Source organism: Oncorhynchus clarkii, chromosome 3 (genome assembly GCF_045791955.1).
Source record: "Oncorhynchus clarkii lewisi isolate Uvic-CL-2024 chromosome 3, UVic_Ocla_1.0, whole genome shotgun sequence".
NCBI lineage: Eukaryota > Metazoa > Chordata > Actinopteri > Salmoniformes > Salmonidae > Oncorhynchus > Oncorhynchus clarkii.
In genome coordinates, this window is record NC_092149.1 from 6,326,576 (window position 1) to 6,348,822 (window position 22,247).

Here is a 22,247-nt window from a genome sequence, read left to right on the forward strand (position 1 = left end):
GGCTACTATACCACGGCTACGGGCTGTATCCAGGCACTCTGCGTTGCGTCAGGTTTAAGAACAGCCCTTGGCCGTGGTATATTGGCAATATACCACACCCCCTCGTGCCTTATCGCTTTAATATGTACTACACATTATTTACACCTGCTAAGAGACCCACTGTAGAGTATCACAGAAAAAATGTGTCTTCGAGGGGCCGGTTTTTCCATGAACCGCTTGACCTCAGCATGAGTATACATTTCTTTCGTTTACAGAAGACCCATATCAAGATCCAAACAGGTGAGATTATTAGGTTGACCTACTGTAATTAAAAATATATGTTTGTCTGTTTCCACGGTAACTTCATGGACAACATCTGTTTTTTAGAACAAATGATTTCTCCCAAAACTTGAATGTATAAATGGATAGATTTCACGTTGGCCTAGCCAGGGAGCCGTAGCCATGCATTCTAGCGCATTATCATGTTGTGTTTTTTTACATCACAGCCAATCAACCTATAAACATAGACCAATGAATGATGGACGGTGAGAATAGTGAGTATTCTTTTTGTCGTCTAAATATTTCTATAACTATCCACTTAATTATGAAAAATATCCTTCGCGTATTAATACTGGTTTCATTTCATTTTAGTGGAGCTTGTTGGTGTAACACACGTTTTGGACGCCATTACGTTTTGGGCGCAGGTAGTTAACTACACGTAGCACATACCACTATTGAAATAATTAACGTTAGAACTTTGGTTAAACATTTCACCTGTTGGTTGATCCATTTGATTTACACAAGAACACCAAAGAAATGTAACCCAAACATGTACACAGTAAACTCCCATCTGTTTGTTTGTTATGTGTTGTAGAATGTCAAGGACGATCAAGCCATTGAAAACATAAGAAAAGCCTTGGCAGACAAATGCCCCACAGCCCCAAGGGTACTTGGAAGTCCCAATCCTCAGAAGGTAAAGAAAGGTAGAACCTAGACTTGGAGTGATGGAGAAGAGAGAAACCATTATCATTGGATTCATACATTGCATCTATCTTGTGTTTGCATCTAGATTTATGGGGCAGTCTTCTCTGAGGACAGCTGTTGGTACAGGTGCAAGGTTCTGCAGCAGACTGATAATGTGAGTCAATGAGTGTCTGGATACTACCCACATGGCACAATATTCCCTATAAAGTGCACTACTTTTGACCAGAGCCCTATGGGGAATTTGGGACACGCTGACCATCTCGCAGTCTGGAAAAGCGTGAGGGTGATGTGAGGGTGCTTATCAATGTATCATTGTGGTTCATATCTTCATTCTGACACAAGCATGATCTGAGGCTGTGCTGATGTCATTCTGACACAAGCATGATCTGAGGCTGTGCTGATGTCATTCTGACACAAGCATGATCTGAGGCTGTGCTGATGTCATTCTGACACAAGCATGATCTGAGGCTGTGCTGATGAGATCCTGGTATGGAAGTTAAGTGGTTAGACATGTAATAGATTTAGACAGATTTGGAATTGCAGCTGGTGTGTAAACCCCCCCTGGGACATAACACTGCAGGCTGTTGTTTAGTTTATCTTGGGATGATGTGCTGACTGTGGCTGTGGTGATGACTGACGTGAGGAGGCTGTGGTGATGACTGACGTGAGGAGGCTGTGGTGATGACTGACGTGAGGAGGCTGTGGTGATGACTGACGTGAGGAGGCTGTGGTGATGACTGACGTGAGGAGGCTGTGGTGATGACTGACGTGAGGAGGCTGTGGTGATGACTGACGTGAGGAGGCTGTGGTGATGACTGACGTGAGGAGGCTGTGGTGATGACTGACGTGAGGAGGCTGTGGTGATGACTGACGTGAGGAGGCTGTGGTGATGACTGACGTGAGGAGGCTGGCTGTGGTGATGACTGACATGAGGCTGTGGTGATGACTGACGTGAGGAGGCTGTGGTGATGACTGACGTGAGGAGGCTGTGGTGATGACTGACGTGAGGAGGCTGGGGTGATGACTGACGTGAGGAGGCTGTGGTGATGACTGACGTGAGGAGGCTGTGGTGATGACTGACGTGAGGAGGCTGTGGTGATGACTGACGTGAGGAGGCTGTGGTGATGACTGGCGTGAGGAGGCTGGCTGTGGTGATGACTGGCGTGAGGAGGCTGGCTGTGGTGATGACTGGCGTGAGGAGGCTGGCTGTGGTGATGACTGACGTGAGGAGGCTGGCTGTGGTGCAGACTGACGTGAGGAGGCTGGCTGTTGTGCTGACTGACGTGAGGAGGCTGGCTGTTGTGCTGACTGACGTGAGGAGGCTGGCTGTTGTGCTGACTGGTGTGAGGAGGTTGGCTGTGGTGCTGACTGACGTGAGGAGGCTGTGGTGATGACTGACTTGAGGAGGCTGTGGGGATGACTGACTTGAGGAAGCTGTGGTGATGACTGACGTGAGGAGGCTGTGGTGATGACTGACGTGAGGAGGCTGTGGTGATGACTGACGTGAGGAGGCTGTGGTGATGACTGACGTGAGGAGGCTGGCTGTGGTGATGACTGACGTGAGGAGGCTGGCTGTTGTGCTGACTGGCGTGAGGAGGCTGGCTGTTGTGCTGACTGGCGTGAGGAGGCTGGCTGTGGTGCTGACTGGCGTGAGGAGGCTGGCTGTGGTGCTGACTGGCGTGAGGAGGCTGGCTGTGGTGCTGACTGGCGTGAGGAGGCTGGCTGTGGTGCTGACTGGCGTGAGGAGGCTGTGGTGATGACTGACGTGAGGAGGCTGGCTGTGGTGATGACTGGCGTGAGGAGGCTGGCTGTGGTGCTGACTGGCGTGAGGAGGCTGTGGTGCTGACTGGCGTGAGGAGGCTGTGGTGATGACTGGTGTGAGGAGGCTGGCTGTGGTGATGACTGACAGGAGGCTGGCTGTGGTGATGACTGACGTGAGGAGGCTGTGGTGATGACTGACGTGAGGAGGCTGTGGTGATGACTGACGTGAGGAGGCTGTGGTGATGACTGACGTGAGGAGGCTGTGGTGATGACTGACGTGAGGAGGCTGTGGTGATGACTGACGTGAGGAGGCTGGCTGTGGTGATGACTGGCGTGAGGAGGCTGGCTGTGGTGATGACTGACTTGAGGAGGCTGTGGTGATGACTGACTTGAGGAGGCTGTGGTGATGACTGACTTGAGGAAGCTGTGGTGATGACTGACTTGACGAGGCTGTGGGGATGACTGACGTGAGGAGGCTGTGGTGATGACTGACTTGAGGAGGCTGTGGTGATGACTGACTTGAGGAAGCTGTGGTGATGACTGACTTGAGGAAGCTGTGGTGATGACTGACGTGAGGAGGCTGTGGTGATGACTGACGTGAGGAGGCTGTGGTGATGACTAACGTGAGGAGGCTGTGGTGATGACTGACGTGAGGAGGCTGGCTGTGGTGATGACTGATGTGAGAAGGCTGGCTGTGGTGATGACTGATGTGAGAAGGCTGGCTGTGGTGATGACTGACGTGAGGAGGCTGTGGTGATGACTGACGTGAGGAGGCTGGCTGTTGTGCTGACTGGAGTGAGGAGGCTGGCTGTGGTGCTGACTGGCGTGAGGAGGCTGGCTGTGGTGCTGACTGGCGTGAGGAGGCTGGCTGTGGTGCTGACTGGCGTGAGGAGGCTGGCTGTGGTGATGACTGGCGTGAGGAGGCTGTGGTGATGACTGATGTGAGGAGGCTGGCTGTGGTGATGACTGGCGTGAGGAGGCTGGCTGTGGTGCTGACTGGCGTGAGGAGGCTGTGGTGCTGACTGGCGTGAGGAGGCTGTGGTGATGACTGATGTGAGGAGGCTGGCTGTGGTGATGACTGATGTGAGGAGGCTGGCTGTGGTGATGACTGACATGAGGAGGCTGTGGTGATGACGGGTGTGAGGAGGCTGGCTGTGGTGATGACTGATATGAGGAGGCTGGCTGTGGTGATGACTGACGTGAGGAGGCTGGCTGTGGTGATGACTGATGTGAGGAGGCTGGCTGTTGTGCTGACTGGCGTGAGGAGGCTGGCTGTGGTGCTGACTGGCGTGAGGAGGCTGGCTGTGGTGCTGACTGGCGTGAGGAGGCTGGCTGTGGTGATGACTGACGTGAGGAGGCTGGCTGTGGTGCTGACTGATTATGTATCCAACTTGTCTTTAAAAGAAACATTGTTCCAAATGGCACCCTATTCCCTATAGTGCACTACTTATCCCTATAGGCCCTGGTCAAAAGTAGTGCACTATATAGGGAATAGGATGTCATTTGGGATGCAGCCTGACATTCCAATCTCCATCTTGTGTCCAGTTTCACGTGTCCTACATTGACTATGGGAACACAGAGTTAGTCAGTCGGTCAGCTCTGGTGGAGCTGCCAGGGGATCTACAGGCACCTTGTCTGGTCAAGAAGTACAAGTTCCAGGGCTTCAGTGTGTCCACTGACCAAGACTCAGCACATTTCCTGCAGGTACTCTGTTCCTCTCCATGTGCTGTCATTAATGTCTATGTGGAAATATGGCAGGTCCCCCTCGCAAAATAGGATTCTTATCTTAAGGGTTCGTGTTTAGTATTTGGTGTCATATATGTGTGAATGGGTTGACACATTGCAATGTATTTTCAGTAGAGTCCTTCTGCTCACAAAATGTGCATTGTCTTGTTTTGCTCTTTAGGGAAAGGCCTTCCTTCAGAATCTGATCTATGGGAAGAAGGTCCGCATCCAGAAGAAGTCTGTCTGCTTGGACGGGACCGTCCTGGTCCAGGCCTTTCAGGGAAACCTGGACATCGGTGAAGAGGTCCTCAAACAAACCTCTGTCTGTTATGTCCTGTAAGGAGTTTTTATGACTCAAGGCACATCTTGAAAACTGACAATAAAATGCTCTCTTAGGTTTTGAAGATGAAGTTTGCCAAGTTCACCCTCCCGGGGAGTAACCGTGAGGGCCCCATGTCTGTGCGGGCCCTGCAGGAGTCCCATTGCCCGTGGCCTCAGCGGGTGTTGGATTGGCCTGGCCCCCAGGGGGATGGGGACATGCCTGGCTCTACAGTCTGCATGCCCAAACTACGGCCTGCTTTCCCCGACCAGAGTCCCCTTTCAATGAAGTAAGATACCTGTCTGTCTGTTCCTCTGGGAAAATGAAGTAAGACACCCGTCTGTCTAGGACTGTGTTTTCTGTCAGCCTGTGTGTTTTAACTCCTGCTCAGGGAGAAGAGCAAGGCCACAGCCCAGCATGCTGCCAACCTAATGAAGAAGAAGATGGACCAGGAGCTGGTGGAGGAGAACCAGAGGCTGAAGGCAGAACGAGAGACCCAGCGCAGGGAGGACCAGCTGACAGACAGCCTCTCAGAGCTCCAGGTTGAACAAACAGAGTGGAGAGACACACTGACACACTCACACGGCAAGCTTTCCAGGACATTAGTTATGTATGAGTATCGTCTTGTGTTGTAATTTCAGAAGCTGAAAGAGGAGACTGCTAATTATGCTGAAGAGGCAGAGAGATGGAAAGTGGAGAGGAACACACTCAAGAACCAATCAGAGCAGCTGGAGAAACACCTGCAAGTTGCCAAACAGGAAGTGCAGGTGAGACTGGTGTCGTATGGAGCAGATTTCTACTAGTCAATTGTCCCTGAGCACCTGCTCATGAACACATAGCATTAAGAAGTCAACATACAATTCTCACCTCAGCACATCAACCATTCAACCCACAGCACATTAACGAGTCTACATTCAACCCTCACCACAGCACATTCAACCCTCACCACAGCACATTAACGAGTCTACATTCAACCCTCACCACAGCACATTCAACCCTCACCACAGCACATTCAACCCTCACCACAGCGCATTCAACCCTCACCACAGCACAATACCGCGTCTACATTCAACCCTCACCACACCTAATCTATGGATTTCACATGACTGGAAATACAGATATGCATCTGTTGGTAACAGATAGCTTTATAAAAAAATAAATAAAAGGTAGGGTCTTGGTGGATCAGAGAACCAGTCAGTATCTGGAGTGACCACCATTTGCCTCGTGCGGAGTGACACATCTCCTTCGCATAGAGTTGATCAGGCTGTTGATTGGCCTGTGGAATGTTGTCCCACTCATTAATGGCTGTGCCGAGTTGCTGGATATTGGAGGGAACTGGAACACGCTGTCGTACACGTCGATCCAGAGCATCCCACACATGCTCAATGGGTGACATGTCTGGCAAGTATGAGGCAATGGAAGGACTGGGACATTCATCCGTGAAGAGCACACTTCTCCAGCATGCCAGTTGCCATCAAAGGTGAGTATTTGCCCACTGAAGTCTGTCACGACACCAAACTGGTCAGGTCAAGTCTCTGGCGAGGACGACGAGCACGCAGATGAGCTTCCCTGAGAAATTCTTCGGTTGTGCAAACCCACAGTTTCATCAAATGAAGAAGTTGGATGTGGAGGTCCTGGGCTGGCTGGGTTACACAAGGTTTGTGGTTTTGAGGGTGGCTGGACGTACTGCAAATTCTCTAAAACTATGTTGCAGGCAGCTTATGGTAGAGGAATTAACATTCAATTCTCTGGCAACAGCTCTGGTGGACATTCCTGCAGTCAGCATGCCAATTACACACTCCCCCAAAACTTGAGAGACAACGGTGGCATTGTGTTGTGTGACAAAACTGCACATTTTAGAGTGGCTTTTTATTGTCCCCAGCACAAGGTGCACCTGTATAATGATCATGCTGTTTAATACACTGTCAGGTACACACCTGTCAGTTGGATGGATTATTTTGGCAAAGTAGAAATGCTCACTAACAGCGATGTAAACACATTTGTGCACAAAATCTGAGAAAAATAAGCTTTTTGGGACCAACACTTTACATGTTGCGTTTATATTTTTGTTCAGTGTATAATGCAAATGTTTGGCTTTGTCCTCAACAATGTTTTTTTTTTTTTGGCAGGGTCGTAAGTGTGGAAGGGACATGGTAGTGCAGGTATGAGGTTTTAAGGGGATAGACCTGGGTCTGGTTTCCCAAAAGCATCTTAATGCTAAGTTCATCGATAGAACCTTCCTAGGAACATTGCTAAATATCCCAGCTGTTTCCCCAAACCATCTTTAGTAAAGTTGCACTTCAAAACTCACTTTGTTTTCGTCTGCCTCGGTCTTTACAATTGAACAAGAAAAATATAAAAATATGCTTAAAATGAGAACCTAGATGACTGCATTATTTAAAATGTTTGTAGGCTACACGGTCTGTCAATTTTTGCCTCAGTATATTTCATGTGTAACAACGTGCGCCAATGAATGAGTGCATTATGGAATAAGCCGCCTCCAATACTTGCAGCCATTAGCTGATAATATATCTAGGAGCTGATCTGTCGTCAGTATTGTAGAATAATTCTAATGTTAAGGTCAGATTTGAATGGAGAAAAGCTGATCACCCACTGGGCAGAGACGTCAGTTAAAAGTCTAGTTTGATTTGCATTTGGTTGAGTTGTCAACTAACCGTGAATTCAACGTGAAATCCACGACAAATGTCACCATGTCATTGGATTTAGGTTAATAAAAGTTGGGTGAAAAAAAACACTAAAATGCCCTTACATTGATGAGTTTTTGCAAATTCAATCAGTTTCCCACGTTGATTTAACTTCATCACACAGATTTTTGGGGTTGAAATGGCATGGAAACGATGTTGATTCAACCAGATTTTGCCCAGTGGGCCGAGAGCAGCGCTGCCTTTTCTTTCAGTATCAACGCGTTTCCCAACGCACTTAGCGAACGCTCTTTCTGCCTGGTGTTTTGGGGAACGCATGTTACATCTTCGGCTGTTGCAGGAAAGATGAGTAGTTAAAACACTTGTAAACCTAAATTCCAACGCTATCGGGAAGCCGGGCCCTGGGTTATAGTTAGAATGAATGTTATGAAAGACTGAAGGAACGTGAAGGTAGATAATGTGGCTAATGTCCTCATTGGCGGCATAAACAATGTAGCAGGTGTCTTGTGGATCGATTCCTCCTGTCACCATTAACTTTTTTTTAAGATAAAAAAAAAAAATAACACTATTGCTGGAAAAGTAAGCATTTCACTGTCAATCTACAGCTGTTGTTTCCAAAGCATGTGACATACGATTTGATTTGTGCTACTGTGTCTCTGTCTTTGGTGTTTTGAATGCTTCTCGCTGTGTTTAGGCTATGAGGGGACAGTTAAAGAAGAAGGAGAAGCAAGTGGATAAGCTCCTGGACTCAGCGGTGGCTGAACGGTTCTGTCGACTGGCTGAGAGAGTCGATTCTCTGAGAGGATTAAGGTACTGTGATGGTCTGGGTGGCAAATAGCGCCCTATATAGTGCACTCTGGTCGAAAGTAGTGATATGGTAATGAGGTACCATTTTCTGACCCCCCCCCCACACACACACACACCTCTCGAATTGGAATTATTTTATTATAGAATAACAAATATTAAGTAACAATGTTTTATTAAATGTTTTTAATTTCATTTATATTTTTTTACAATTCAACATTTCACATTGAGTAACTCTTTCTATTGATTTGCATTATCGTGGTTTTATTTCTACTGGACAGAGAGAGAAACCCAGGTAACACGGATAGCGACAGGCTTACGGAGTCTATCAACATTGTCATAAACAACAGCATCTCTGCCCCGGTTGCCATGGAGAAGCTGGAGTCGGCATGGAGAGATTACAGCCTGGCTCAGGAGAAACTCAAGGCCTGTCAGATGGTCAGTCTGCATCCTACTATTAATGTGTGCATCCAAAATGGCACCCTATTCCCTATTTAGTGCACTACTTTAGACCAGGGCCCATAGTGGTCTGGTTAAAAGTAGTGCACTAAATCGGGAATAGGTTGCCATTTGGGACACAAAGACACGTGTCTCATCAGATCAGAATACAGTTTCTCATCAGTGAAATGACCATGTTTTGGCGTCCATTTTGCAGAAGGAGCAGCTTGGGGATCTGATAGACAACCGGAATAAGGTGCGAGGTGTTCTGACTGCCACTGTAGAGGCCTTCCTTCAGGAGGCTAAGTGTTTGCCAGTCAGACAACGCATGGACAAACTGGAGGTACTGAAAATGAAAACTAGGATTCGGTCATCTGAATATATCTTTTTTTTCATTCAACATTCCAAATATGTGAAGTGGGTTTGTTATTTCTAGATGACCTTACAGGATTGGGGTTATATCAAGGCTATCAGCTGAATGTGCTCTGATGCATCAACATATAAGGATGTGGCACAAATATCACCCTATTCCCTACATAGTGCACTATATAGGGTATTATTTGGGACGCGTGCTATGATCAAGCTGTTGTTCCCTTGTGTCCGTGTTACAGGAGGTGAGCTCCTCCCTGACTGCAGTGTTTGGTCCAGCCTCTATGGAGGGTGATGTTGGAGAGCAGGCCTTTGAGCAGTACTGCCAGTGGAGGACTCAGAGGAGTCGGCTCACCAGCTCTGTCAGAGACGGGACGGACAAGGCCCTCCAGGCCCTGTGTACCTGGTCGGAGAACGTTGGCAAGGTACAGAATGACCCGGTACCGCTTTGGTTTGGGTGAACTGAGGATGAAGAAACTTTTAAAAAAGAGAGTCTGGGTTTATTTCTCCCAAGCTTTTGTGTGTACTGTGAAGGGTGGGAAGGGGAAACAACTGTTCTCTTTACTAAAGTGATTGAAGATTTGACCACGGAACATGATTTGACATGTAATTCTTCTCCAGCGGTCTTCCTGGGTATGGAACTGTACAGTTTGGACCGGTTTCCCGGACACAGATTAAGCCTCGTGGACTAAGAAACATGTTCATGTTCAAAAGGTTTTTTTAGTTAAGCATTGGGCTTGTCTGGGAAATCCTAATCCTCCAATGTCCCTTCAGTTTTTCTGCCTGTCAGCTAACACAGTGGTGGGAGTGAATGACATCGTGGACGGAGTGAATGAGCTGCTGAAGCAGGCAGAGAACAACGTGGCCAAGGAGCTGGACTCTCCCCTGTCAGTCGGGGTGAGTTTGGTTGCGTCCCAAATGGCACCCTATTCCCTTTTTATATAGTTCACTACTTTTGACCAGGGCCCATATCTCACCTGTCCAGCTACATGTCAGTGAGTCTTATGGTGCTTTGAAGACAACTAGGAAACATGACGTCAGGGATCTTCAGGGCGGAAAGTTGGAGCTTTAGAAAGATGAGTTTCCTGACTTGGAATTCTGAGTTGGGTGACCGTTCAAAACTACTAGCCCCCCCCCCCCCCAGATTTCTCTGTTATTTTGAACACAGCATTACCTCATCGTCGTGTTTTTTTTACTCTGTTTGTTTGTTGTTGACTTATTTGTTTACTCAACAGGAGCAGAACAACCATGAGACCAAGGCAGTGTCCAACGCTTTCCACAAAGTCATGCAGCACATTCAGAGTGAGCAGAGTCTGCTGAGTGACATTATGGAGAAATATCTGCTCAACACCAAGGTGAGAGAATTGTTTTCGATATTTAAAGTGGTTACTTACCAGATTTTCCAGAAATCAAGGTTGGAAGATTCCCATAATTGTGAGGGAATATGCAGGAAATCCGGAATCATCCAACCAAGATTTCTAGAAAACCTAAAAGTTTCCCTTCATGCTGCGAGTAGATCTGAATAGATCTTGCTGTTTGTCTTTAACCATATAGCTTCTCTTTCTGCTGTGTCAGAACACTAGCAGTCTGGAGATGTGCTCTTATCTCTCAAACTGATGTTTTCTCCTTTATCAAGGATGTTCTATTCAGTTTGTGTTCTATTCAGTTTGTGTTCTATTCAGTTTGTGTTCTATTCAGTTTGTGTTCTATTCAGTTTAAGGGTGAGATGCTACAGTGGCAGAATACTAGCCCGACTCCAGACTCTCTGTTCTCTGTGAAGAAACGAATCCGCAGCCTGAGGGCTCAGCTGAGGTGGAGACAGGTGGAGGAGGCCAGTCTGGAGGAGGTGAGAGACGAGGAAGTCTATTTAGTGTCCTACTTTTGACCGTGGCTCATAAATCAGGCTGCAGTGTTAGTTGTACAGATCATTCATACAAAGGGCTTTGACTTGTCAAACAGGGCAGAAAGCGAACACGATATGTTTCCTTACTAATGCAATATGTTTCCCATTTCCTTATTAATTCAGCCATTTACTTAGATAACTAGCTAGTTCAATTTAAGGGTCACCCTAATGCAGAATTCTATGCTTTTCACACAGGGAAATACATTTCAATCTCATAAGAAATATCTTGCTGCGTCTTGTAAATGCAGATATAAAATGCTTCTTATTGTAATTTCTGTTCGGCATCAAACTAATTTCGTTCTTCAGTTGCTCTTCTCCACTCGGATGAGAATTCATGAACGGGCGTTCTATCAGCAGACAGCACTCTGACTGATGTGTAGCTACTGTTCTCCATCATTCTATCAGCAGACAGCACTCTGACTGATGTGTAGCTACTGTTCTCCATCATTCTATCAGCAGACCGCACTCTGACTGATGTGTAGCTACTGTTCTCCATCATTCTATCAGCAGACAGCACTCTGACTGATGTGTAGCTACTGTTCTCCATCATTCTATCAGCAGACAGCACTCTGACTGATGTGTAGCTACTGTTCTCCATCATTCTATCAGCAGACAGCACTCTGATATGTAGCTACTGTTCTCCATCATTCTATCAGCAGACAGCGCTCTGACTGATGTGTAGCTACTGTTCTCCATCATTCTATCAGCAGACAGCACTACTGTTCTCCATCATTCTATCAGCAGACAGCACTCTGACTGATGTGTAGCTACTGTTCTCCATCATTCTATCAGCAGACAGCACTCTGACTGATGTGTAGCTACTGTTCTCCATCATTCTATCAGCAGACAGCACTGACTGATGTGTAGCTACTGTTCTCCATCATTCTATCAGCAGACAGCACTCTGACTGATGTGTAGCTACTGTTCTCCATCATTCTATCAGCAGACAGCATTCTGATATGTAGCTACTGTTCTCCATCATTCTATCAGCAGACAGCACTGACTGATGTGTAGCTACTGTTCTCCATCATTCTATCAGCAGACAGCGCTCTGACTGATGTGTAGATACTGTTCTCCATCATTCTATCAGCAGACAGCACTCTGACTGATGTGTAGCTACTGTTCTCCATCATTCTATCAGCAGACAGCACTCTGACTGATTTGTAGCTACTGTTCTCCATCATTCTATCAGCAGACAGCGCTCTGACTGATGTGTAGCTACTGTTCTCCATCATTCTATCAGCAGACAGCACTCTGACTGATGTGTAGCTACTGTTCTCCATCATTCTATCAGCAGACAGCGCTCTGACTGATGTGTAGCTACTGTTCTCCATCATTCTATCAGCAGACAGCACTCTGACTGATGTGTAGCTACTGTTCTCCATCATTCTATCAGCAGACAGCACTCTGACTGATGTGTAGCTACTGTTCTCCATCATTCTATCAGCAGACAGCGCTCTGACTGATGTGTAGCTACTGTTCTCCATCATTCTATCAGCAGACAGCACTACTGTTCTCCATCATTCTATCAGCAGACAGCACTCTGACTGATGTGTAGCTACTGTTCTCCATCATTCTATCAGCAGACAGCGCTCTGACTGATGTGTAGCTACTGTTCTCCATCATTCTATCAGCAGACAGCACTCTGACTGATGTGTAGCTACTGTTCTCCATCATTCTATCAGCAGACAGCATTCTGATATGTAGCTACTGTTCTCCATCATTCTATCAGCAGACAGCACTGACTGATGTGTAGCTACTGTTCTCCATCATTCTATCAGCAGACAGCGCTCTGACTGATGTGTAGATACTGTTCTCCATCATTCTATCAGCAGACAGCACTCTGACTGATGTGTAGCTACTGTTCTCCATCATTCTATCAGCAGACAGCACTCTGACTGATTTGTAGCTACTGTTCTCCATCATTCTATCAGCAGACAGCGCTCTGACTGATGTGTAGCTACTGTTCTCCATCATTCTATCAGCAGACAGCACTCTGACTGATGTGTAGCTACTGTTCTCCATCATTCTATCAGCAGACAGCGCTCTGACTGATGTGTAGCTACTGTTCTCCATCATTCTATCAGCAGACAGCACTCTGACTGATGTGTAGCTACTGTTCTCCATCATTCTATCAGCAGACAGCACTCTGACTGATGTGTAGCTACTGTTCTCCATCATTCTATCAGCAGACAGCGCTCTGACTGATGTGTAGCTACTGTTCTCCATCATTCTATCAGCAGACAGCACTACTGTTCTCCATCATTCTATCAGCAGACAGCACTCTGACTGATGTGTAGCTACTGTTCTCCATCATTCTATCAGCAGACAGCGCTCTGACTGATGTGTAGCTACTGTTCTCCATCATTCTATCAGCAGACAGCACTCTGACTGATGTGTAGCTACTGTTCTCCATCATTCTATCAGCAGACAGCACTCTGACTGATGTGTAGCTACTGTTCTCCATCATTCTATCAGCAGACAGCACTCTGACTGATGTGTAGCTACTGTTCTCCATCATTCTATCAGCAGACAGCACTCTGACTGATGTGTAGCTACTGTTCTCCATCATTCTATCAGCAGACAGCACTCTGACTGATGTGTAGCTACTGTTCTCCATCATTCTATCAGCAGACAGCACTACTGTTCTCCATCATTCTATCAGCAGACAGCACTCTGACTGATGTGTAGCTACTGTTCTCCATCATTCTATCAGCAGACAGCACTCTGACTGATGTGGAGCTAATGTTCTCCATCATTCTATCAGCAGACAGCACTCTGACTGATGTGTAGCTACTGTTCTCCATCAGCTTTTTCATTGAAAGCTCATTTACTTGTGTGTCTGCCAGCCAAATAGTGTTACACTTCTGTTGTAAATTACGCTATTGTCTGATGAATGTGTTTCACCAATGTATTGTCTGATGAATGTGTTGTACTAATGTATTGTCTGATGAATGTGTTGTACTAATGTAGTGTCTGATGAATGTGTTGTACTAATGTAGTGTCTGATGAAGGTGTTGTACTAATGTATTGTCTGATGAAGGTGTTGTACTAATGTAGTGTCTAGGCTCAACTGTTCTGGGGAACTACGGTGAGCTTCAAAATGTGACTGTCTCAACTGTTCTGGGGAACGACGGTGAGCTTCATAATGTGACTGTCTCAACTGTTCTGGGGAACTACGGTGAGCTTCATAATGTGACTGTCTCAACTGTTCTGGGGAACTACAGTGAGCTTCATAATGTGACTGGCTCAACTGTTCTGGGGAACTACGGTGAGCTTCATAATGTAACTGTCTCAACTGTTCTGGGGAACTACGGTGAGCTTCACAATGTGACTGTCTCAACTGTTCTGGGGAACTACGGTGAGCTTCACAATGTGACAGGCTCAACTGTTCTGGGGAACTATGGTGAGCTTCACAATGTGACAGGCTCAACTGTTCTGGGGAACTACGGTGAGCTTCATAATGTGACTGTCTCAACTGTTCTGGGGAACTACGGTGAGCTTCATAATGTGACTGTCTCAACTGTTCTGGGGAACTACGGTGAGCTTCACAATGTGACTGTCTCAACTGTTCTGGGGAACTACGGTGAGCTTCACAATGTGACAGGCTCAACTGTTCTGGGGAACTATGGTGAGCTTCACAATGTGACAGGCTCAACTGTTCTGGGGAACTACGGTGAGCTTCATAATGTGACTGTCTCAACTGTTCTGGGGAACTACGGTGAGCTTCATAATGTACAATAATGTGACAGGCTCAACTGTTCTGGGGAACTACGGTGAGCTTCATAATGTGACAGGCTCAACTGTTCTGGGGAACTACGGTGAGCTTCATAATGTGACTGTCTCAACTGTTCTGGGGAACTACGATGAGCTTCATAATGTGACTGTCTCAACTGTTCTAGGGAACTACGGTGAGCTTCATAATGTGACTGTCTCAACTGTTCTGGGGAACTACAGTGAGCTTCATAATGTGACAGGCTCAACTGTTCTGGGGAACTACGGTGAGCTTCATAATGTGACAGGCTCAACTGTTCTGGGGAACTACGGTGAGCTTCATAATGTGACTGTCTCAACTGTTCTGGGGAACTACGATGAGCTTCATAATGTGACTGTCTCAACTGTTCTGGGGAACTACAGTGAGCTTCATAATGTGACTGTCTCAACTGTTCTGGGGAACTACGGTGAGCTTCATAATATGACTGTCTCAACTTTTCTGGGGAACTACGGTGAGCTTCATAATGTGACTGTCTCAACTGTTCTGGGGAACTACAGTGAGCTTCATAATGTGACTGTCTCAACTGTTCTGGGGAACTACGGTGAGCTTCATAATGTGACTGTCTCAACTGTTCTGGGGAACTACGGTGAGCTTCATAATGTGACTGGCTCAACGGTTCTGGGGAACTACGGTGAGCTCCATAATGTGACAGGTGAAATGATCAATGCGATCATCTTCCTCTCCTAACGAATTGCACAAGTTGACTGCAGGTTTTACTTAAGTAGCCACAAATATAAAAATGTATTGAAACGCTTCAACTTCCAGTATTAACATCATCCTATCACTAAAATAAGTACAAAAGCACAGACTGACCGGCCTGCTCTGCACTAATACTATGGCTGAACATGCTGTAGATGACGAAAGTGGAGACATGGAGAATAGTTCTGTATTGAAAAACTTCCCCAAGATATTTTACAAACGGTATTGAAAAACCAATCTTTGGCCATTTCCAAATCCCCTGCTATACGGTATACCAGCCAAGCCTATAGGATGCCGTTTGGAACACAGTCCCAGAACAGCTGGCTTGTCTGCGGAGGATACCCAGCTCATGTGCTCAATTTGAATAGTTATAATGGCCGAATGATTTCCTGTGAATGCAGTAGTGATTAGAGTGGTAATATAGGAAAGGGAGGTTTATTAATGGTTTCTCCTGTCAGGCTGAAGACTTTGACCTAACGGAGATTCTGAAGAAGAAGGAAGAGATTGCTGAGACCAGAAACACTCTTTTCCATGAAATCGGTCAAGAAAGAAAAGAATATGTACGTTACATGTTCCAACATCTTTCTGTCATTCTAATTCTGTCATATGTTCTGTCATTCTAATTCTGTCATATGTTCTGTCATTCTAATTCTGTCATATGTTCTGTCATTCTAATTCTGTCATATGTTCTGTCATTCTAATTCTGTCATATGTTCTGCCATTCTAATTCTGTCATATGTTCTGTCATTCTAATTCTGTCATATGTTCTGTCATTCTAATTCTGTCATATGTTCTGTCATTCTAATTCTGTCATATGTTCTGTCATTCTAATTCTGTCATATGTTCTGGCATTCTAATTCTGGCATTCTAATTCTGGCATTCTAATTCTGTCATATGTTCTGTCATTCTAATTCTGTCATATGTTCTGTCATTCTAATTCTGTCATATGTTCTGTCATTCTAATTCTGTCATATGTTCTGTCATTCTAATTCTGTCATATGTTCTGCCATTCTAATTCTGTCATATGTTCTGTCATTCTAATTCTGTCATATGTTCTGTCATTCTAATTCTGTCATATGTTCTGGCATTCTAATTCTGGCATTCTAATTCTGGCATTCTAATTCTGTCATATGTTCTGTCATTCTAATTCTGTCATATGTTCTGTCATTCTAATTCTGTCATATGTTCTGTCATTCTAATTCTGTCATATGTTCTGGCATTCTAATTCTGGCATTCTAATTCTGGCATTCTAATTCTGTCATATGTTCTGTCATTCTAATTCTGTCATATGTTCTGTCATTCTAATTCTGTCATATGTTCTGTCATTCTAATTCTGTCATATGTTCTGTCATTCTAATTCTGTCATATGTTCTGCCATTCTAATTCTGTCATATGTTCTGTCATTCTAATTCTGTCATATGTTCTGTCATTCTAATTCTGTCATATGTTCTGTCATTCTAATTCTGTCATATGTTCTGTCATTCTAATTCTGTCATATGTTCTGTCATTCTAATTCTGTCATATGTTCTGTCATTCTAATTCTGTCATATGTTCTGTCATTCTAATTCTGTCATATGTTCTGTCATTCTAATTCTGTCATATGTTCTGTCATTCTAATTCTGTCATATGTTCTGTCATTCTAATTCTGTCATATGTTCTGTCATATGTTCTGTCATTCTAATTCTGTCATTCTAATTCTGGCATATGTTCTGTCATTCTAATTCTGTCATTCTAATTCTGTCATATGTTCTGTCATTCTAATTATGCCATATGTTCTGTCATATGTTCTGTCATTCTAATTCTGTCATTCTAATTATGCCATATGTTCTGTCATATGTTCTGTCATTCTAATTCTGTCATTCTAATTCTGGCATATGTTCTGTCATTCTAATTCTGGCATTTTAATTCTGTCATTCTAATTCTGTCATATGTTCTGTCATTCTAATTCTGTCATATGTTCTGTCATTCTAATTCTGTCATATGTTCTGTCATTCTAATTCTGTCATATGTTCTGTCATTCTAATTCTGTCATATGTTCTGTCATATGTTCTGTCATTCTAATTCTGTAATTCTAATTCTGGCATATGTTCTGTCATTCTAATTCTGTCATTCTAATTCTGTCATATGTTCTGTCATTCTAAATATGCCATATGTTCTGTCATATGTTCTGTCATTCTAATTCTGTCATTCTAATTATGCCATATGTTCTGTCATATGTTCTGTCATTCTAATTCTGTCATTCTAATTCTGGCATATGTTCTGTCATTCTAATTCTGGCATTTTAATTCTGTCATTCTAATTCTGTCATATGTTCTGTCATTCTAATTCTGTCATATGTTCTGTCATTCTAATTCTGTCATATGTTCTGTCATATGTTCTGTCATTCTAGTTATGCCATATGTTCTGTCATATGCTCTGTCATTCTAATTCTGTCATTCTAATTCTGGCATATGTTCTGTCATTCTAATTCTGGCATATGTTCTGTCATTCTAATTCTGGCATATGTTCTGTCATTCTAATTCTGTCATATGTTCTGTCATTCTAATTATGCCATATGTTCTGTCATATGTTCTGTCATTGTAATTCTGTGTTCCAACTAAGTCCAGGAACACTTCCACAATGTGTAAGTTCCACTCATCACACCCCTCCCTAATAGCTGTGTCATGTTTGTGTTGTAGAAGAAGCTCAGTGCTCTGGCTGAAGGCTGCTGTCCTGAGCTCCCCCTGCTCTACCCCGAGGCAGACATCCACAGCCACATGGTGAGACACAACCTGAGTCCTGACTGATCCAACTATACCTCTGTACAAGACCATATGGAAACCAGGACATGGTCACATTGTGCTGCAGTTCTGTCCCCTATTGGAGATCTGTGAATGTGTCCAGTATTATTTCACTGTGTTCCTAATTACCATGTTCTCATCATGTATGTATTATTAGCAGCACCTACGTAATTCACAGATGTGAGTATGATGACCACAACCGTGTGTGTGTGTGTGCAGAGCTCTGGAGGTCTGGTGGTGAAGAGTCTGGACAGGGACATGTTTGACGCTGAGCCCATGAAGGAGCTGAGTGGACGCAGGCCTCTGGTCTGTACTGAGTTCCAGGGACAGAGGGTCATACTCAAGGTAACCCCTTTTTCACACACCTTTTTAGGTCTACGTCCCAAATAGCACCCTATTCTCTATATAGTGCACTACTTTTGACTAGGGCCCCATAGCGCTCTGGTTAAAAGTAGTGCACTATATATGGAATAGGGTGCCATATGGGAGTTAGAGTTCCACATTTACACAATGTTTTTAACCTGTAAGGCTGTCAGGCCGAAATGTGAGCAAACATTTTGAAACAGAATGATTGTTCTTTTTGAACATGTTCAGGTATTACTGTTCCTGTTTAAAGACGTGTTGATCTCGTTTAGTGCCAACTGAAACACCCCGGTCTTTTGACAGGGGTTTAGTTGTTATCCTTATTGGTGGTTTGTGTCTGGTTTCCCTGTCAGAGTTACACTGTGAATGAGGAGGCAGAGGCCAGAGTGTTAGCGAGAACCACCCAGTTTCACAGAACCAGGACTCAGCGGGAGAGTCAGACTGACACTGGAATACTCCCTCTTCTGGCACTGTTCTTTGGCAAGGTACTGCTCACTCAGCTTCCCTGTCTCGACCCAGTCACTAAGCTTCATATGTCTTCCTGTCTTACAAGCCACATGTTTCATGATCTGAGGAACTTGACTTAGACTTAAAGACATGTTTATGCATGATCTGAAAATGCGGTCGGAGGCTTCGTATGTAATTGAAAATGCGGTCGGAGGGTGTGATGTAATTGCGGAGCCTCCTGATGAGGCGTGCAGAGGCCAAGTCGAGCTCTGTACCGCATCGCCGTGAGCCTCCCAAATTTTGTAACAATGCAGAGGGCTCTGTTTAGCTCTGCGTTGACATGATTGGTTGACAGTAGGTGGGGGCGTAACGTCCTGTGTAAACACACACACTTCCTTCACAACAGCTCTGCTCCCCTAAGCGTGGGAAGTATGAAAGCCCTGAAGTCTGTGGAGGCTACATCGTAGTGAATGTTGTACAACCACTTCAGATGTCTGATTGACCAGGCAGAACATTTTAGAGAGGTCGTGTTCTCCATTTGTCATGATGTCACTATGAACCCTTCTCTTCCAGTCAGACCCTCTTGCCTATGTGATGGTGCCATACTTCCCCAATGGAAGTCTCTGGGCTGTTCAGGCTGCCAAACCCCTAACAACCTCAGTGAGTTCTCTCAACTACCTTCCTCATATTTCACGTTTAGAGTTACAAAACTCTCCCAAAATTCCCAGGTTTCCAGAAATTTCAGTTGGAGGATTCCCTTTCTTCCAACAGAGTTTTCTGGAAAATCGGGCAGTTTTGGAACCTTATTCACATGCCCTTGTTTTGTAGTAGTAGTATAACACATTGACCTACTGTCCTGTCTCTCCCATCAGGAGACTGGTAGTGTAACACATTGACCTACTGTCCTGTCTCTCCCATCAGGAGACTGGTAGTGTAACACATTGACCTACTGTCCTGTCTCTCCCATCAGGAGACTGGTAGTATAACACATTGACCTACTGTCCTGTCTCTCCCATCAGGAGACTTGTAGTATAACACATTGACCTACTGTCCTGTCTCTCCCATCAGGAGACTGGTAGTATAACACATTGACCTACTGTCCTGTCTCTCCCATCAGGGGACTGGTAGTATAACACATTGACCTCCTGTCCTGTCTCTCCCATCAGGAGACTGTGAAGGTGATGAGAGGCGTGGCCAGGGGCCTCCAGGCCCTCCACGCTGCAGGTGTCACCCATGCCTCCCTCAACCCCAACAACGTCTTCGTCCTCCACCGACACCAAGGCATGGTGGGAGACTACGACTTCATAAAGACTCCTGTGAGTAGCCTTTCCTCCATCCTAACGTGGAAGCTAAAGAAACGCACACCTGTTTAGGAGAGGTGCTGGCTAGAGGAGTAGAACACCTGTTTAGGAGAGGTGCTGGCTAGAGGAGTAGAACACCTGTTTAGGAGAGGTGCTGGCTAGGGGAGTAGAACACCTGTTTAGGAGAGGTGCTGGCTAGTGGAGTAGAACACCTGTTTAGGAGAGGAACTGCCTATTACTTCAAATTAAAGAACTGCACACTAGGAGCTCAGATGTAATAACCTAATAACCAACGTTTCAACAGACAACTGTCTTCATCAGGGTATAATGACAGACACTGCGGGGTGACTCGTTTATATAGTGTCAACGGACACACACAGGTGTCTGTAATCATGGCCGGGTGTGGCCTGATCATTGGTTAATTCTCAGATATAAAAAATAACATACATAAAACATGAATGGACAGCACAACCCTAATTTACCACATCTCTCTCATCAAACAGAAACAACTGTTTTCCCCCTCCATTTTAAATACACTATCTCATGTACCTTGGTTTCTTTTACACCTGTCTGAATGAGCGCTACGTATGGTTGTTTCATGGTTGTACGTACCATGTTGGTTCCAGGTACAGAGGGCAGTGGACAGTGGGATGGTGGCCGGATCTATCAGCCTGGTGGCCCCAGAGCTCCGTCAGACACAAGGCACACCTCCTACTCCAGCCTGTGACATGTACTCCTACGGCTGCCTGCTGTTCTGGGTAAAACGCCTTCATGTTTCCCTCTCTGTAGATCAGCCCAGGTCTCTGTATAACACAAGATGGATGGCTCTATAGCTCGTGGTCAAGCAGCTTTGGGACAGAGTGGAATACAGCAGGAATTGATATGTATTTTAAGGGGTTTCAGGGGAACTCTGACATGTCATACAGGAGAAATTATTAGCAGAAGTTAATGATAACATTGAATATTCATCCGGAGAGACTCGAGGAGATGTGAACAATAGACTTGTTGAAAAGAAGCTCTCCGTAAGCAGTTGGGTCCGTACCATTTATTTTTTGGCATCAACAACTCTGTCTGCAGCTGCATGCCCCAGGGTTCAACGGGGATCTGGATAGTGGCAGCAGACGGGCCCTGGATATCAGCGGAGTGAAACTGGTCAGTAACCCTGATGGCCTTTTCATGCTTCAATTCATTTAGAATGCATTTTATTTTTGCTCCCAAAGTGCAGGTCAGTTTTAATTAGGAGAATAAAACATGTCATTTTTAACTCGTTTTCCATTGAAAGACAGTTACAAAGTGCTTAAAGGATGTTGTGTGTCCTCTTGTCCAGGAGGACAAACTCCAAGCCCTGCTGTCTAAGCTGCTGGTGTGTGTTGGAAGACTGACTGCTGCTGAGACCCTGGCTGATGACTACTTCCTGTCTGACCAGTAACCAGGCAACTGGTACATACTGGGATAGTTTGGTTGACAGTTTTACTTTAATACTAGCCTGGGTAACGTCTGTTTAGCTAACATTCCACTCCGTGACATGCCAAATATGGTTTACCAGTACCCAGACTACTTCAACACTACAATGTTTTGTTGATCTCCCAATATAAAAGCACAATATATTTGTCAGTCTGCTGATGTAAAAGCACAGAATCATGTTGTTTAGCTGTATATTATTTTCCTTTTTAAATGTTCTGTTCAGTAACTAGGTGATGTTGGAGTACCCTGTCTTGCAGTTGTCACTTTCTAGAGGAAATAAAATACACGTTCTGAGATGGACCTGATCTGTATGGACCTGATCTGTATGGACCTGATCTGTATGGACCTGATCTTTATGGACCTGGTCTGTATGGACCTGGTCTGTATGGACCTGATCTGTATGGACCTGATCTGTATGGACCTGATCTGTATGGACCTGGTCTGTATGGACCTGGTCTGTATGGACCTGGTCT

At 45.2% G+C, this 22,247-nt stretch overlaps 1 protein-coding gene across 1 annotated transcript; it reads left to right on the plus strand.

Annotated features, from left to right (window-relative positions):
• Positions 1 to 514: 514 nt before the first annotated feature.
• Positions 515 to 22,003, plus strand: LOC139405668 (serine/threonine kinase 31). Its single transcript, XM_071148087.1, has 26 exons — positions 515 to 533; positions 631 to 683; positions 854 to 952; positions 1,049 to 1,117; positions 4,270 to 4,428; positions 4,631 to 4,753; positions 4,846 to 5,057; positions 5,160 to 5,310; positions 5,410 to 5,535; positions 6,898 to 6,930; positions 8,126 to 8,241; positions 8,517 to 8,673; positions 8,891 to 9,016; positions 9,285 to 9,467; positions 9,817 to 9,939; positions 10,278 to 10,397; positions 10,757 to 10,888; positions 15,878 to 15,979; positions 18,098 to 18,178; positions 18,419 to 18,544; positions 18,916 to 19,047; positions 19,583 to 19,669; positions 20,176 to 20,325; positions 20,937 to 21,068; positions 21,388 to 21,462; positions 21,638 to 22,003. Exons 1-26 carry the CDS (start codon positions 515 to 517, stop codon positions 21,737 to 21,739), a joined length of 2,988 nt encoding a protein of 995 aa, XP_071004188.1. The 3' UTR covers positions 21,740 to 22,003.
• Positions 22,004 to 22,247: the final 244 nt, after the last annotated feature.